The sequence below is a fragment of the Pyrus communis genome, chromosome 6 (genome assembly GCF_041283825.1).
Source record: "Pyrus communis isolate YQ-2024b chromosome 6, ASM4128382v1, whole genome shotgun sequence".
In the NCBI taxonomy this organism is placed as follows: domain Eukaryota; kingdom Viridiplantae; phylum Streptophyta; class Magnoliopsida; order Rosales; family Rosaceae; genus Pyrus; species Pyrus communis.
In genome coordinates this window covers 6,730,247-6,744,740 of record NC_142570.1, presented here as the reverse complement: position 1 = coordinate 6,744,740, position 14,494 = coordinate 6,730,247, and the positions used below count along the sequence as shown (strand labels likewise).

The window sequence follows — 14,494 nt, the reverse complement described above, 5'->3', positions numbered from 1 at the left end:
TGGATTCTAGTTAATGAATACTTTCGGACATCCCAAAACCATAGAATGGTTTTAAACTACCGCGCATGTTTGCTTATTATTTTCAAAATTTAAATTCATAACAATGATGAATATGATGATTTTAAGTTAGAGTGCAATTTTGCCGACCCTCAAAATTTAAATTCCTAAGTTATATATCATTTTCAAATAAAATAATGTTGTAAAATCTTTCAATTAGAACATCATGTGACAATGAACTTGCCACACACTACAGCTCAAACACAAACTTCTCTCCTCTTATATATTACATTTAAAATACGAGAAAGAGAACTTGCCGCCACTCTCCAAAATATGTAGGCCCAAATAAAAAAACTATGCCATATTTGCCAATTAATATGCAGCTTAGTTCAATTTTAGGTAGCAAATGACATCTATTTGTCCTCCAATTAGAAAGTCTTTTGTTTAATCAATGTCATTGTAGTGCACTTGTAGTTTTCTAATACGGGAAATCCTAGGTAAATCAACTATTTAGATTAAATTTATAAATAGTATAACGTGGTTGTGATGGTTAGATTATTACTTAATTATTGATTAACGTGTTTATTTTGTATTAATTATTGGTAACACATCACATGATTGAGAAATACTAAGGGAACTCTCTCAAAAGTGGCTCTTCATGAACTATTTGCCACTTCATAGTTTGTCAATTCTCGTAATATATTACAAAATATTGTGTAAAAAATACGAGGTAGCAGAGAGTCTACAAAGGATCCAACTTTTGAGAGAGTCCCACTTAGATTGAATTCCTTGGTACTTTCTAAAAGTCCCTATAAACCTTGACTAAGTATGATAAGTACAAAACAAGCCGAACCTAAGAAGATCCCTCCATCGACAACAAAATAATTTCATATCACAAAAATTTGGACTATGGTAAATAAACACTTTCGGACCTTGTTCAGATGGGCTAAGGTATTTTTGTGTGATTTACTTTCTTTTTTTCAGGCATGGACCTTACTTTTTATTTTTATATTATATAAGAAATGGTGTTGTAAATTATTTAATATTAATTGATTGAAAAATTGGTTGTTTTTACCGTCAATCGGTGCAATTGGTTTTGTTTTTGTTGTTTCAAATTGGAGTTATATATTCGTAATCAAGACTTTGCAACAAACTGTTCATTGTTAGGAGCGAAATTCTGTCTTTAGAACATAACATTACCTTAATCTCTAAGTTTTTGAGTTTTTTTAGTAACCTTGCTTGTTAATTATGTTGCTATTTGTTTTAGATAATTTGTCGTTATAACTACTGCTACAATACTTTGTTTGATATAACATATATAATTTTGATATTTGTTGATGCTACTCCAACAATATGATCGATGAGAAGTAGTAATCGAATTTAACAAACTGAGTACACATGAGTAAATATTTTTAACCAACTCATCTTCAAGTTGTCAAGCTTCTTTACAGGCATCAACCTGTTTACTACTCAAGAAAAAATTTACTTAACGAGAATATCAGATAATATTTACTAATAGAATGTCAAAAGTCAATTTTGGTGTCTCAAATACCAAATAACTACCGCATGCCACAAATACCAGTATTTACAAATTTGGAGATAATGAATCATGAGTTCATTCCACGTTTTTCAAGAGGTGAATACAATTCTCCAATTTTCTCATCCGGTTTTGACATCGAATTTTCCCATTGTTTTCTCTCATCAACCCATAAACTCTCCTCCTCCTCCGACCGCCGTTAGGGTTTTGTGGTCGGACGGTGAGGGACTCCGAGGACGATATGCACGAGGCCAACGACGTCGAGTCCATGGAATACGACAACGGCTTCTAAAGCGACCAGGATGCCTTGGACTACTACGGCAACGACAACGACGAGGTTGCTTGTGTGCCACTCTTGTGGATGACTACAACAAATTTTTTATTTTGAATTCGAAATTTCTTTGATTGAAGCCCCCACAAATAATGTATGAACAAAAGTGAAAAGTTTTGCTTCAGTACAATATAAAAAGTTAAAAACTTAGTGAAAACAATTGAAGCCTGAACAATCACATGAATATTTATGCCAATCTTTCAATTTATATATTAAGCAGAATCGAGCTTTTATTCATCACACATTCACCAAACACATGAACATGATCGTACAAAGATCAAATTGTTAAATACAAAAAGAGAAGATATAATCTAGATACCCCACATAACTCGTACGTATATATACCCATAATGGGAATATTTTTGTTCACCATCATATTTATGACGTTAGATGAGTTTAATTTCGAGATTTGTGTTGGTAGATAAACACAAATCTCAAAATTTACACTCATCTATCAATAATAAATAGCGTGGTCCTTAACGTATAGTAGTCAAAGTGTTTCTGCAACCAAAATGTAGAAGAGACCCATGACTCCGCTGTGCATCTGAGTGCTGTTGTAACTAGAAACTAGAGTCAGAGACTCCGCATTTTTTATCTTGACTGAGCCTGGCCAAGGGTAACAAGTCGTCATTCCTACAATATAACCGGCCTCATTTCCTGCTTTCGTTCCATTTCCATAAATTGGTGTGGATGAACACAAAACCCTTCCGTCCTAAAGTAATCACCATCACAAATTAATAATTAACAAGAATATTAGTTAACTGATTAGTTAATGACACTGTCTAATTATTAATTTGATTAACAACCAAATTAAGAGCACCTGTCCATAGAGTGTTGAACCAAGCCCCCCTTTGTGCTGATGGGCTACACCATAGATGACATAACCACCAGTTGGCATTGTAATCTTTGTCCATTTGTTGTCTAAGCAAACACCAGTTGCATTGCAAGACTTTGCAACATCATATTCGACCTGTACAAATGAAAGATAGATATATATATATATATATATATATAGATATAGATATTGGATTGTAAATGAAGTATAACCGTAAAAAAAATGCAACGCACATGCTAACTTTTTGTTACTAGACTTATATATGTTGTCAGATTGCAAATATGAACCACACATACTAGCACAAATTAACATTTAATCAGCATAATAAAGACCAAATTCACAGTCTCTCAAGTTATTTCCTTGATAAATTTAGCAACATAAACAATATAGAGAAACTATATTTGATAAGAGAACAAATTGTCGTATATATAACGACATATCATAGGATGTTATGCATAATTAAGTTCATCAATTAATTACCTGGCAATTGTGTTTAGATGCAGCAGGTGCCGAAGAATTCATGATATCAGTGGCATCAAGGATATAAATCTTGGCAGGCAGAAGAAACTCAGACCAGTCAACCCACTTCACAGTATATCTCAAGTAGTGGTTTATCTTTTCACCATCAAACCCTTGTTTCAGTCTGCACTTTGCACCATCAGTGCAACATAACAAACCCCCGGTGTACCCAGCCGGCAGAGGCTGGCCACTTGGATCCCTAGACACGTTATACAAATCACACCTGCACTCAGTGCAACCCAAGTTATCTTCCACTCCTCTTGTATCAATTGCATGCACGTTGACCATCCATCTCTCTTCAAACCCATCAGGAAGTCCTTTACCATCCCCAACTTCAATTGCATAACGGCCTGGAACATGTGTGGCTGTTTTCCGTGTTTCGGACCCTAGCCCGTAATATTGTCCAAGAGAACCAGGCTGGCACACGCCACTGTTCTCCACCCAAATAACATCTGATTCCGAGAGCTGATAGGGAGACTGCTGCTTTGGCTCCACGTAACTTTTGCGAGCGTAATATCTTAACACAACCCAGTGATGGAGGTAGGTTTCATTTAGAGGAGTGGATCTCCCTTCTGCATCAACTATTTCAGCATTGAAACTCTTTAGGCCAATGTGACCTTTTGGGAATTGAATGTTGTAGAAGTATTTGTTGGAACTTAATCCTGGTTCCAACACAAACTTAGGGGAGAGGTAAACGTCAGTCTTGGTCTTAAATTTCTTGTGTTTCAGATATGCTTGTGAACATGGAGTGCTCAATGCCAATACTAGCACGGCTAACAAAAATACCCAACCTTGGGAACAACCTGCCATTTTCCTGCTAATAACAAGATAGTAACCTCTAGTTAAACAAAATACTCACACAACAAAGCTTAATAGATCTCTTATGGACAATACGTTCCTCTTTATGTTAGGACGAAAGTCTTCCTTCCACGCTAACGTGATCCCCTTTTATCATATAAATATCATAATCGAAATAGTTTATTCTCTATGTTCGACACATATATATGGATGACCAAACGATCTTCAACTCAAATCATGATTTTTTTTTTCTTCTTTCTAGATATGATTCTTAGATGATGATAAAACGGTTCAAATTACGACATTTGCACGCTAAAATAATATCACGTTCTAACATGGGGATTAATGACAGAGCTCAGTTTTATTAAGTCAATTTTATTTGTCTAAATAGCATTGTTGATAAGTACAACGTTCCTCAACTTAATGAACAAGAAAAGACCTAAACAAGAAAAACCCAAGACTTAAGTGTAATTGGTAAACTGTTCCACCTTAACTGAATCTAAAAACCCCATAAAAATGAAAGCATGAGAGAATAGAAAGATTAAAAGTAGAGAGCGTACTCCGAAATGGAAGTCTGGAAGAGGAAGCTCTCAGGCTCTCAGCCACCGCAAGAGTATGAGTTTCTTCTTTGGTGGTCAACAGCAAGAGTCCGAGTTGAAGATAAACACCGTGGTAGATATAAATCCAACACCTACCCATCCTATATATACACAAATATATGTAACCGTGTCAAACATAAATAATGAAAACAAAACTGGTCAATGTGTACGTGTACTTTTACTGGTCACCGCATAAAGCATTGAACTCAATCCATTGATACTGAGGAAGGGTTGTATCGCCGTTGTTTCTCTGTCCCTTCAGAAAAGCGAATTAGCCATAAATGGTGTAACTTCAGAAAAGTCAGAGAGATTGTTTTCTTTCTGCTTTCTTTCTGCCCAAGCCAAAGAGGGGACAAAATGGTTAGACTAAGGGTGTATGGATAGGAGTAACTTCAGAAAAGTCAGAGAGATAGTGTTCTTTCTGCCCAAGCCAAAGAGGGACAAAATGGTTAGACTAAGGGTGGTGCTATCCACACACCCGTTTTTACCTCTTACTCACATCTCTTAATTTCCAGTCGTCAGATTAAGTAGGAACCATCCCCTCACATCCGAAGCGAGTTATTCAATTGCCGCCTAATCTCCTCATTGGCCAATGATACATCCTGTAACACCGTTGGGTAAAAAGCTCGTTGTGTGAGAATGAATTGAAGAAAATAAATGAACAAAAACTAACAAAGATGTATGTGAGGCAAAATGAGTGTAAATATTACTATCCTAGATTAATAATTGGCCTCAACCATGACCTCAGCCATGACGATACTAATTAAGAACCTTAAGAATTACTAAGAAAATATGACTGCATTTAGCATTTAGTTTAATCTTAACATTATTAATTTGGATCGACAATTCAAACCTTTCAGAATAAAAGATTGCAACTCGACGAGGCATAGTGAGGGGTGAACGGTGCCGGGCTTTTGAATTTTGCTTACAAAACTACAAAAGTCAATTACCATATATGTTTTTAATATCTTGGGGGCAACGTTGTTTCTAGAAAAATGTCATAAAAGTCGATCCAATCTAGATGGGATTGTGGGCATCATAGTTTAAATTTTAGAAAACTTCATTTTAATTCTTGGAAGATGACTTTTAGATTAAAACTATGAGTAAGATCAAAATCTAATTTTAGTCCGTGATACATTAATAATCTCATTTATTAATTATATTTTGATTTTTTAATTATTTCTCTTTTTCTTCCTAATTTTGAATGTATTAATTTTATTTCATTATAATTTTCATTGTCATATCGTAATATATTTTGTTGTAAACATTTAGATAAATTAATTTTTGTTATACAATATATTTCAATGTACTTTGTTTTCTTCATTTAGGTACATTAAATTCATTATAATACATTTCGGTATATACATTTAGGTACACACATTTCTGTACATAGATTTCGATACAAACATTTAGGTACAATAATTCAATATGATACATCTCAGTACTAACATTTCAGTGCTTACATTTCAGTATACACATTTAGGTACATTAATTTAATATAATACATTTCGGTGCATATATGACACACCCTAACTTGGAATGTCCCCCTGTTGTGTTGGCTGACACCCGAAGGGTGACGAAGCCATAAAGTGTAGTGATGTGAAAAATGTGAATAAATTTAAACCTAAAAGTGCCTAAGTATAAGAGTGCGTTGGTGAGCGAGAATGAACCCATTTCACACGTGATGTCAGAGTATAAGTAAAGTACAGTAAAGTATGATGAGAATTATACCATTGAAGGTAATCTCCAATACCAATATTTGCCAAGAATCTTCATTGATACGAAAGCTCAGCTACTAAAACCTGGAGGGGCAAAAAACAAGGGTGAGTGGGTCTGAAAATAAAGTTTTAATAAAACCTTTCTGAAAACATTATAACCCCTCGTTGTAAAACAAGTATAGTTTCCAAAATATACATACCACGTATAGTAAGAAAATACCTACCGTAGCCTGCAAAAAACTAATTCGATTTGGAAATTGCTTAATCATACATACGAATAAAAAAAATAATGGTCATTTATCACGAAAATGCTACTTGTTATCATAATCTTCGATTATTTGGCACATATGAAGAAATTAACAGTCTCTGAATTAAATGAATTTATCTAAGCATAACTTTCGATTATTCAGGTTATCCTGTACTGTAAAATAATTTTACATTATTAAAAAGAAACCAAGGAAGTATTGTATGATCTTAAAATCAAGTCAGCCCAGCCCAAACCAGCCCAATCTGATTGCAAGCCTTTGGGTCGGGCCAGCACATAGCAAGTTCAGGAAGTTCATTGCAGATTGCAGAGGAAGCAATGGTTAGGAGGAGAGAAAGGATCCGAAATTAGGGCGGAGTTTTGAGGAAGAAACATCGGGTCAGGCACTTGACCGAAACCAACAACGTGTCAAGTGACGGAGCCCTGTCGCTCCTAGGGCCACGGCCGCTGTGATAAAACTGTTCCAACTTCCAACGACGCTAAATTAACTAAAACTCTCTCTCTCAAGACGCAGAGCAGACATGGGAAAATCTGAAAAAACTGAAAGAGCTAAAGAAAGAAGAGAAAAGAGACGCCAGGAAATCTCCCTCCTCAGAACCATTCCTTATTCCGATCACCAGCGGTTGGTTTGCTCCCACTTTGCTTGTTTGATTTTGCTCAGATTTGCATTTCTGTGATGATCACTCTAGTTGTTGTAATCTTTGTTAGTTTTGCAATTTCTTCGTGTTTGTGAATTGCAAACAGAACAGAACAAAAAACCCAGTTGTAATTTGTGCATTGGTGTTATGGTCTTTGCAAGTTTTGCAATTTCTTCATGTTTGTGAATTGAACACAAAAAAGTAAGAAAACCCAGTTGTGGTTTGTGCATTGGATGTTATGATCTTTGCAAGTTTTGCAATTTCTTCATGTTCTTGAATTGAACACAAAAAAGTAAGAAAACCCAGTTGTGGTTTGTGCATTGGATGTTATGATCTTTGCAAGTTTTGCAATTTCTTCATGTTCTTGAATTGAACACAAAAAAGTAAGAAAACCCAGTTGTGATTTGTGCATTTGGGAGTACATGATGTTAACATAGACTCTAGCTGTTATAATCTTTATTAGTTATGCAGGTTTTTCATGCTTATGAAATATACGCAAGAAGACGGAAAACCCCTGTTGTAATTTGTGCATTTGGGAATGCATGATCTTATAATAGACTCTAGATTTTATAATCTTTTTTAGTTTTGCAACTTTTTCACTCTCATGAATTAAACGCTAGAAACCGGAAAAAACCCAGTTGTTATTTGTGCACTTGGGAATGCATGATCTTATCATAAACTCCAGATGTTATGATGTTTTTTTAGTTTTGCAATTTCTTCATATTCATGAATTAAACACAGTAAAGAGAGAAAAAACCCAGTTGTGATTGTTATTTGGGAATGCATGATCTTATCATAGACTTTAGCTGTTCTCATCTTTGTTTTCACACTCATGAGTTAAACACAACAAAACAAAAACCCAATTGTGATTTTTGCATTTGGGAATGCATGTATGTTTGTATAGGTGGTGGTCTGCAGAGACTGTTGCGGTGGTGACTGGGGGTAACAGGGGGATTGGATTTGAGATTTCGAAGCAGCTTGCGGCACATGGAGTTACTGTTATACTCACATCCAGAGACCACAGTGTGGGGCTTGAAGCGGCTAAGGTCTTCCAAGAAGGTGGTCTCAATGTGTTTTGCCATCAGCTCGATGTGCTAGACACGGCGTCCATCACTGAGTTTTGTGACTGGTTGAAAGAAAACTACGGTGGGTTGGATATTCTGGTGAGTGATCAGATTTTTGGGCTTTCGATATTATCTGTTTCATTCAATTCCCAGCTATACTTTGCCATTTGCCACATGGGTCCTAATTTTGTGCAATTATTTCACCCCCTTTCAATTTTGCAGATAAACAATGCAGCTGTTAATTTCAATCAGGGTTCTGATAATACTGTTGAGTATGCCTCTCAGGTTATTACAACAAATTATTATGGCACCAAAAACATGATTCAAGCAATAATCCCCTTGATGAAACCTTCAGCTGCTGGAGCTCGTATTGTTAATGTGAGCTCAAGATTGGGTAGAATAAATGGCAAGCGGAATGTAAGTGAATTTGTTTCTTTTCTTCTTTTCTTTTGTATTCGTAAATATTCATCCTTTTTTATGTATGTCCATGAATGTCTCGAGTGGGGGAATTGGAGAAAGTTGTGCTCAGGGATAACTAAATCATTTTTTGTTTAAGTTAGTGAGATCTTTGCTTGCATGCTTGAGAAGAAATAACCAACCAGTTGTGTTTTCTGAAAGGCCGAAAGTTGATGGATTTCAAAATAACCCATATAGGTTATAGAAGTTAAGAAGAGGGTTTGTGCTTGTCTGAGTGCTAGCAGAGTGTCAGGAGCCCTTTTGACCAAAAGTTTGAGGACCTGCCTTTATAATTTGTCCCAATGATCAAATTTCTAGGAGGGCTTATAGTTCACCCAGGTTATGCTACTGGGTTGGAGGAACACTGTTGAGAAACCGTGGGTGCATGATATGAGGTGGGTTTGGTGACAGGACAGGTCAGTAAAGTAACTGTCTAGCTGCTAGATCATGAAGCATTTCTGAGAGCTTGCTAGCCATCCGGCTCTGATTTCTCCCAGAGGGAAAATCATTAATATGATATGAACCTCCATTGCATGATATCATTCGTTGCTGTCTTTTGAGAATGTATCAAAACTTGTTAATCTTTCCCAACCATATGCACATGCACAGCTTTGCTTTATGTCGATCTAATCATTTTTTACCTGACAGAAAATTGATGATGTGATTTTGAGAGAGAAATTTAGCAATTTGGACACAGTCACTGAGGAACTGATTGATCAAACAGTTTCCAGTTTCCTACAACAAGTACAAGATGGCACTTGGGAATCAGGCGGGTGGCCTAAAACGTTCACTGACTACTCAGTATCAAAACTTGCAGTCAACACTTACACCAGGCTGGTGGCGAAGATGCTCTCTGACAGACCAGAAGGCCAGAAAATTTATATCAACTGTTACTGCCCAGGTTGGGTGAAGACTGCTATGACAGGTTATGCTGGGAATATATCAGCCGAAGAAGGAGCTGACACTGCAGTTTGGCTTGCCTTGCTTCCGGACCTGGCAATAACGGGGAAGTTTTTTGCTGAAAGACGTGAGATAAGCTTCTAAGGTAGTCTGTCTAAAGACTGACAGTTTGCGCAACAGTTAAATTGCTTCATTAGGACTTCATATCCACTAAAGCTATAATGACGGTGCAAATTCTATTGTAATCTACGTTTCTGAACTGCAACTGCAATATGCCGTGAGGGAATACTTGAAGAAGAGAGCCGGCAACATAGGGTAGGGATGTAGGCGGATAGGATGGATTTTACAACGAATTTGATGTCAACAAGGGTACGCCACGTGCTTCTGTATAATCGCAAAGCCGGGATTTTTAAAGCACTTTTTGTTCCCAATCTTGTTTAGTTATTTGGATTAAGACTAGATTAAGTTGGGCAGTGACTGTTATGCTAAATGTTTCTTTTATTTACCTATCAATGCAAGTGATTTTCGTAGTGTCATTGAAGAATTTTTGGTATCAAGTTGGGAAATAACACATCTGTGCTCTACTATGTTTCTAAATCCTTGCTTCCAAGGTCACTTTAATTTTGATGGTGCGAGTGAAGCATTTCTGTTTTATTTAAGTACCAGAAATAAAAAGATTGTATGCCTATCTAGCAAAGAAGCTTAGCACAATATAGGATTCGTTTAGATGTGCTTTTAAAATGACTGAAAGCACTCTTAGAAAAAGTTATTTTTAGATTCCAAGGGCACATGAAGTGTTTTTTGCAAGAAGCACTAGTTATGTGTTTCTTCCAAGAAGCACTTTAAATGTTTTTTCAAGATTTACTTGCATTTTTACTAAAGATTGATCTAAAAATATTTTCATAAAAAACGTTTTCAATCATTTTAAAAACATATTCAAACAAGCTTATAATCTTTTTAACCCAAGCGATTAAGAAAAAAATGAAAATCAAACAAATCACCTCGGGTTTTAGGGTATGCTTGTAATATTAGCTAAGTTACAAGCCTTTTGTCGGAGAGGTCTTATTTTTTATGTTTACTTCCTTAGAGTGCAATTTCATTCACCATTCTCATTATGCACTAGGATTTCACGAATCACGACATAAAAGAATGACATGCATGACGATACCTAGATTCTCATCCTACCTAAGTCTATATACTCCCAACACGATCCTCTCCGGATCCTTTTGGTGAGAATCTTGAGAATTTGTGAATTATTTTCGTTTATCATATATTGTACGGTCAGATTTTGTCAAGTATTGTTTGTATGAATTCGAAATCCTTACAAAAAGGATCTGATGAGAATCCGAATTCTATGTACTCCATACTAGATTGTGCATATTGGTCAAGCAGTGAGACTACCCGTTTGCATCAATTTTCGAACCTCCTCTTCTGTAGATTAAAGTAATTTTGAATGCTGTCATGTAAAAATAATATATATCCATACGGCATTGTACCTCACACAAATAAAAGACATCCATTCCGCATTGTACCTCACTTATGATCGTTCACCGTCCCTCATTCTTTCCCGGTTTAATTCACCATGTATGATTTCTTTCAAGTCTCAACCCAGCTTCCATTTGCAAAGCTCCTATGCATGAGCTGCATGGAGTTTTTTCACACCCCAAATTTTTTCCATCTTGCTTGATTACTAAGTTGATTTTTCTTTTTTTCCTTTTTGGCCGGTAAAATTGCACCACGTGAAAATCCTGCCAAAAGAATAATCAATAAAAATAAGGGATAATTGCTGATTATCCAAAAGAATTATCAAATCGACTCAATTTAAAATTTAACGATATTATCACCGGCTCCAAAAAAATAGTAAACAAATCCAACTCAAACTCTACTTTAATTTGTTTTAATTTTATTTTTCTATACGTACTACAAGTTTGTAAACAACTTCTATTTAAGCTGCAATTCAACTATGTTTCTCATCAGCCCCAGGAGCATCAAAAGCGAAGCAACTCTCTAACTACCAATGGAGAATAATCAAAGTATAAGAAGTGGCAGAGCTCTTCTTGTGACTAACAATGGCAGTGATCTCCACGGTGGACACAGCGGCAGTTACGATTCTTTCTTCAACTCAATCCCACCGGGGTACCGGTTCAAACCCTTGGATGAAGAACTTGTGGGTTACTACTTGAGGAGGAAAATTTTGCGAATCTACCGCTGCCTCCGAATATTATTAATGAAGTTGAACTGTACAAATTCAGCCCTGATGCACTAACAGGTCCGTTAATTTTAATCCTTGATAACTAATTCGTTTTCAGTTTAAATTAATGTATTTGTGTTTATTTTACAGTATCGTATATTGCATGTGTGTGGATGCAGTCAGGATTTCCAGATTAACCAATATCACATGCAATTATTTGTATCTGCATGTGTTTTTGTATGTGTTTTTGCTTCTTGGAGTATGTAGAATGAGATGAGAGTGCTTTAGAAGAATGTTATCATGGCCCGTTCTAGGGTTAGGAGACTCTTGAAAAAGATTAATATATATATATATATATATGTATGTATATGTATATGTGTGTGTGTGTGTGTATATAAATAAATAAATATATATATATATATATATATATATATTTGTACATACTATGTAGAAACCCTAGAAGAAATAGAGCAAAAGCAATATCTCATCGTACTGTCGTAGAAACCCTAGAAGAATTTGCAAGAGAGAGAATGGTGGTTGATAGGGTTGTAGCTCAAGTGATTAACATCATTTATCTTTACACTAAAATTTTACATTTGAATTCCTTTTCCCGCAATTGTTTGTATTGTATCAAAGAATGAAAGAAAGAAAAGTGGTCGGGTGGGTATGGAAACACAACACTAGGCTCGCCTAGTGGCCTTGTGAAATATACAATCGAGAGCAGGGCTTGATGAGATCCAAACTACCGTTCTTTATTCGAAAGTAGGAACAAAACCCTAAAGCATAATAACGTACTGTGCTTGTTGAATTGTTACAATATCTTGAATTTAGGGTTCAATATATATATATATATATATATATATATATAAAGTTGAATTAATATCATTGATTTTGCACATGTTGGATTTGATAGCAACAATAAACTTTTCTCTTTTAATTATTTTTTGTTTGAAATTAAGCATGTAATTCCGTATAGTTCTATTGTTTTTACAATTTGTAAGCCTAATCAATTTTGTTGATCATGCGCAGCAAAATACAAGCTTGATGGGGAATCGCACGTGGTACTTTTTCACACCAACGGATAAAAGTATCCAATAGGGACACGTCCAGATCGAGCAGCAGGGAATGGATACTGGAAAGCTACTGGGGTTAAAAAAGATGTCATGTCTAAAAATGTTGAAATTGGTTTTAAGACATCACTAGTTTTCTACGACGGCAAGTCTCCCAAGGGTAAGAAGTCTGATTGGCTGATGCATAAATTTAACGTCAAAGCTCCTCTCCCAGGAAGGCAGACAGAAATAACATGAGGATATGAAATACAGATCGATAGATTTTTACTACTATTTCTTTAACAAAAATAAAGAGTTGTTTGTCACCCTAAATTCATCATGCACCCGAAAGAGAAACTTTACATAGAAAGAAGTGCAGGGCGACATTTTTGGAGTGCCGAGAAGACCACTGAAAAGAGTTTTGTGTTCCTCCCAACACTTAATTTTAACTTGATATTTTCTTTCTTGCAGCTTGATGACTGAGTTTTGTGTAGGGTATATATGAAGCCTAACAAGGCTAAGAAATTTAAAGATTCAAACCAATCAAGTGCTCATGTTAATCAAGTTCAGGAACAACCAAATGATGAAGTTACAACAGAAGACAATGGGCTTGATTATGATGGAGTAGATCTTGCTCTTCAAAACCCCGACGACTATCTCTTTCTTCAAAACCCCAACGACTGTCCTCCTCAAAACTCATATGATAATCCTCATCCTCAAAACCCTAATTATCAATCTTACCTAGTTTATCCTCCTCAATACCCTAATCATCAATCTTACCTAGTTTATCGTCCTGAAAACCCTAACCATCAATCTTACATAGTTTATCTTCCTCAAAACCCTAATCATCAATCTTACTTAAATTACCATAATGGATATTACAGCAGTGATGGATACAACCTCTTTTCCAACACAAATGCCATGGGTAAGTAGACATATATGCATTTAAATTTTTTATCTTGAATCTCATATGATCACCATTTTTTGAGTTCCCTAATTATGTTTTAGTTTACAGGTTCTGACGGATTGTTTAAAGAGGAACCATTCCCAACAATCCTTCCGCCACAGGATGATCAACACCTTTACCTTCCAAACCAGAACTCTCTAAAATTTAATGGGTATCAACCTCACCAACAATTATGGGGCTGATATGCACAAGACAAAGCTATGGCAATTGGCTCATTGGCTACTCTATTTAACGTTCCATAGGTATTATATACTTTCTGGGAATTTAAGATCTAAGTCTCAGTGAGGCCTTTATTTCTCTTGGATTGGAACTGGTGTTTCTTAGTTCTCTATTTTTTTTTCTTTTTTTGTTTAATTGAAAAACTATCTATTGGATTGTGAAATTTCTATTTCAATAACTGTTTTTATGTTTTTCCTAAAAGAAAAAATAGTTTGCCAACAATTTGTTAGCGATCTTGATGTTTTTGCCTGTTTTTATGTTGGTGATATTCAAGGTTCGTTTGAAAGTGCTTTTAAAATAGCTGAAAACGTTTTTGATGAAATTATTTTTTGAACCAATCCTTAGTAAAATACAAGTGAATCATGGAAAATTACTTGCAGTGCTTCCAACAAGAATCACATAACTGATGTT

At 35.6% G+C, this 14,494-nt stretch overlaps 2 protein-coding genes across 4 annotated transcripts; one reads left to right on the top strand and one right to left on the bottom strand.

Annotated features, from left to right (window-relative positions):
- Nucleotides 1-2,051: 2,051 nt before the first annotated feature.
- LOC137711586 (uncharacterized) lies at nt 2,052-4,732 on the bottom strand. 2 transcript variants are annotated; one of them, XM_068450837.2, is made up of 4 exons: nt 4,578-4,732; nt 3,181-4,033; nt 2,686-2,835; nt 2,052-2,577 (listed from the first exon to the last, which is right to left on the bottom strand). In XM_068450837.2, exons 2-4 carry the CDS (start codon nt 4,027-4,029, stop codon nt 2,356-2,358), a joined length of 1,221 nt encoding a protein of 406 aa, XP_068306938.2. In that variant the 5' UTR covers nt 4,030-4,033; nt 4,578-4,732; the 3' UTR covers nt 2,052-2,355. The 2 variants fall into 2 exon arrangements, with proteins under 2 accessions (XP_068306938.2, XP_068306939.2); XM_068450838.2 differs by having other exon boundaries at nt 3,181-4,036; nt 4,578-4,730.
- Nucleotides 4,733-6,890: 2,158 nt separating this feature from the next.
- Nucleotides 6,891-10,193, top strand: LOC137711043 (short-chain dehydrogenase/reductase 2). 2 transcript variants are annotated; one of them, XM_068450239.2, is made up of 4 exons: nt 6,891-7,221; nt 8,142-8,400; nt 8,524-8,718; nt 9,406-10,193. In XM_068450239.2, the coding sequence occupies exons 1-4, from the start codon at nt 7,121-7,123 to the stop codon at nt 9,799-9,801; spliced, it is 951 nt and encodes a 316-aa protein (XP_068306340.1). In that variant the 5' UTR covers nt 6,891-7,120; the 3' UTR covers nt 9,802-10,193. The 2 variants fall into 2 exon arrangements, with proteins under 2 accessions (XP_068306340.1, XP_068306339.2); XM_068450238.2 differs by having other exon boundaries at nt 6,982-7,221; nt 8,142-8,718; nt 9,406-9,935.
- The last annotated feature ends 4,301 nt before the right edge of the window (nt 10,194-14,494 follow it).

Excerpts from the sequence above, each read along its gene's own strand:
- LOC137711043 (XM_068450238.2), top strand. The coding sequence starts at position 7,121 with ATGGGAAAATCTGAAAAAACTGAAAGAGCTAAAGAAAGAAGAGAAAAG. Across the intron at positions 7,222-8,141 it reads CCTTATTCCGATCACCAGCG|GTGGTGGTCTGCAGAGACTG; the intron begins GTTGGTTTGCTC and ends ATGTTTGTATAG. Across the intron at positions 8,719-9,405 it reads GAATAAATGGCAAGCGGAAT|AAAATTGATGATGTGATTTT; the intron begins GTAAGTGAATTT and ends TTTACCTGACAG.
- LOC137711586 (XM_068450837.2), bottom strand. The coding sequence starts at position 4,029 with ATGGCAGGTTGTTCCCAAGGTTGGGTATTTTTGTTAGCCGTGCTAGTA. Across the intron at positions 2,836-3,180 it reads CATCTAAACACAATTGCCAG|GTCGAATATGATGTTGCAAA; the intron begins GTAATTAATTGA and ends TCATTTGTACAG. Across the intron at positions 2,578-2,685 it reads GTTCAACACTCTATGGACAG|GACGGAAGGGTTTTGTGTTC; the intron begins GTGCTCTTAATT and ends TGATTACTTTAG.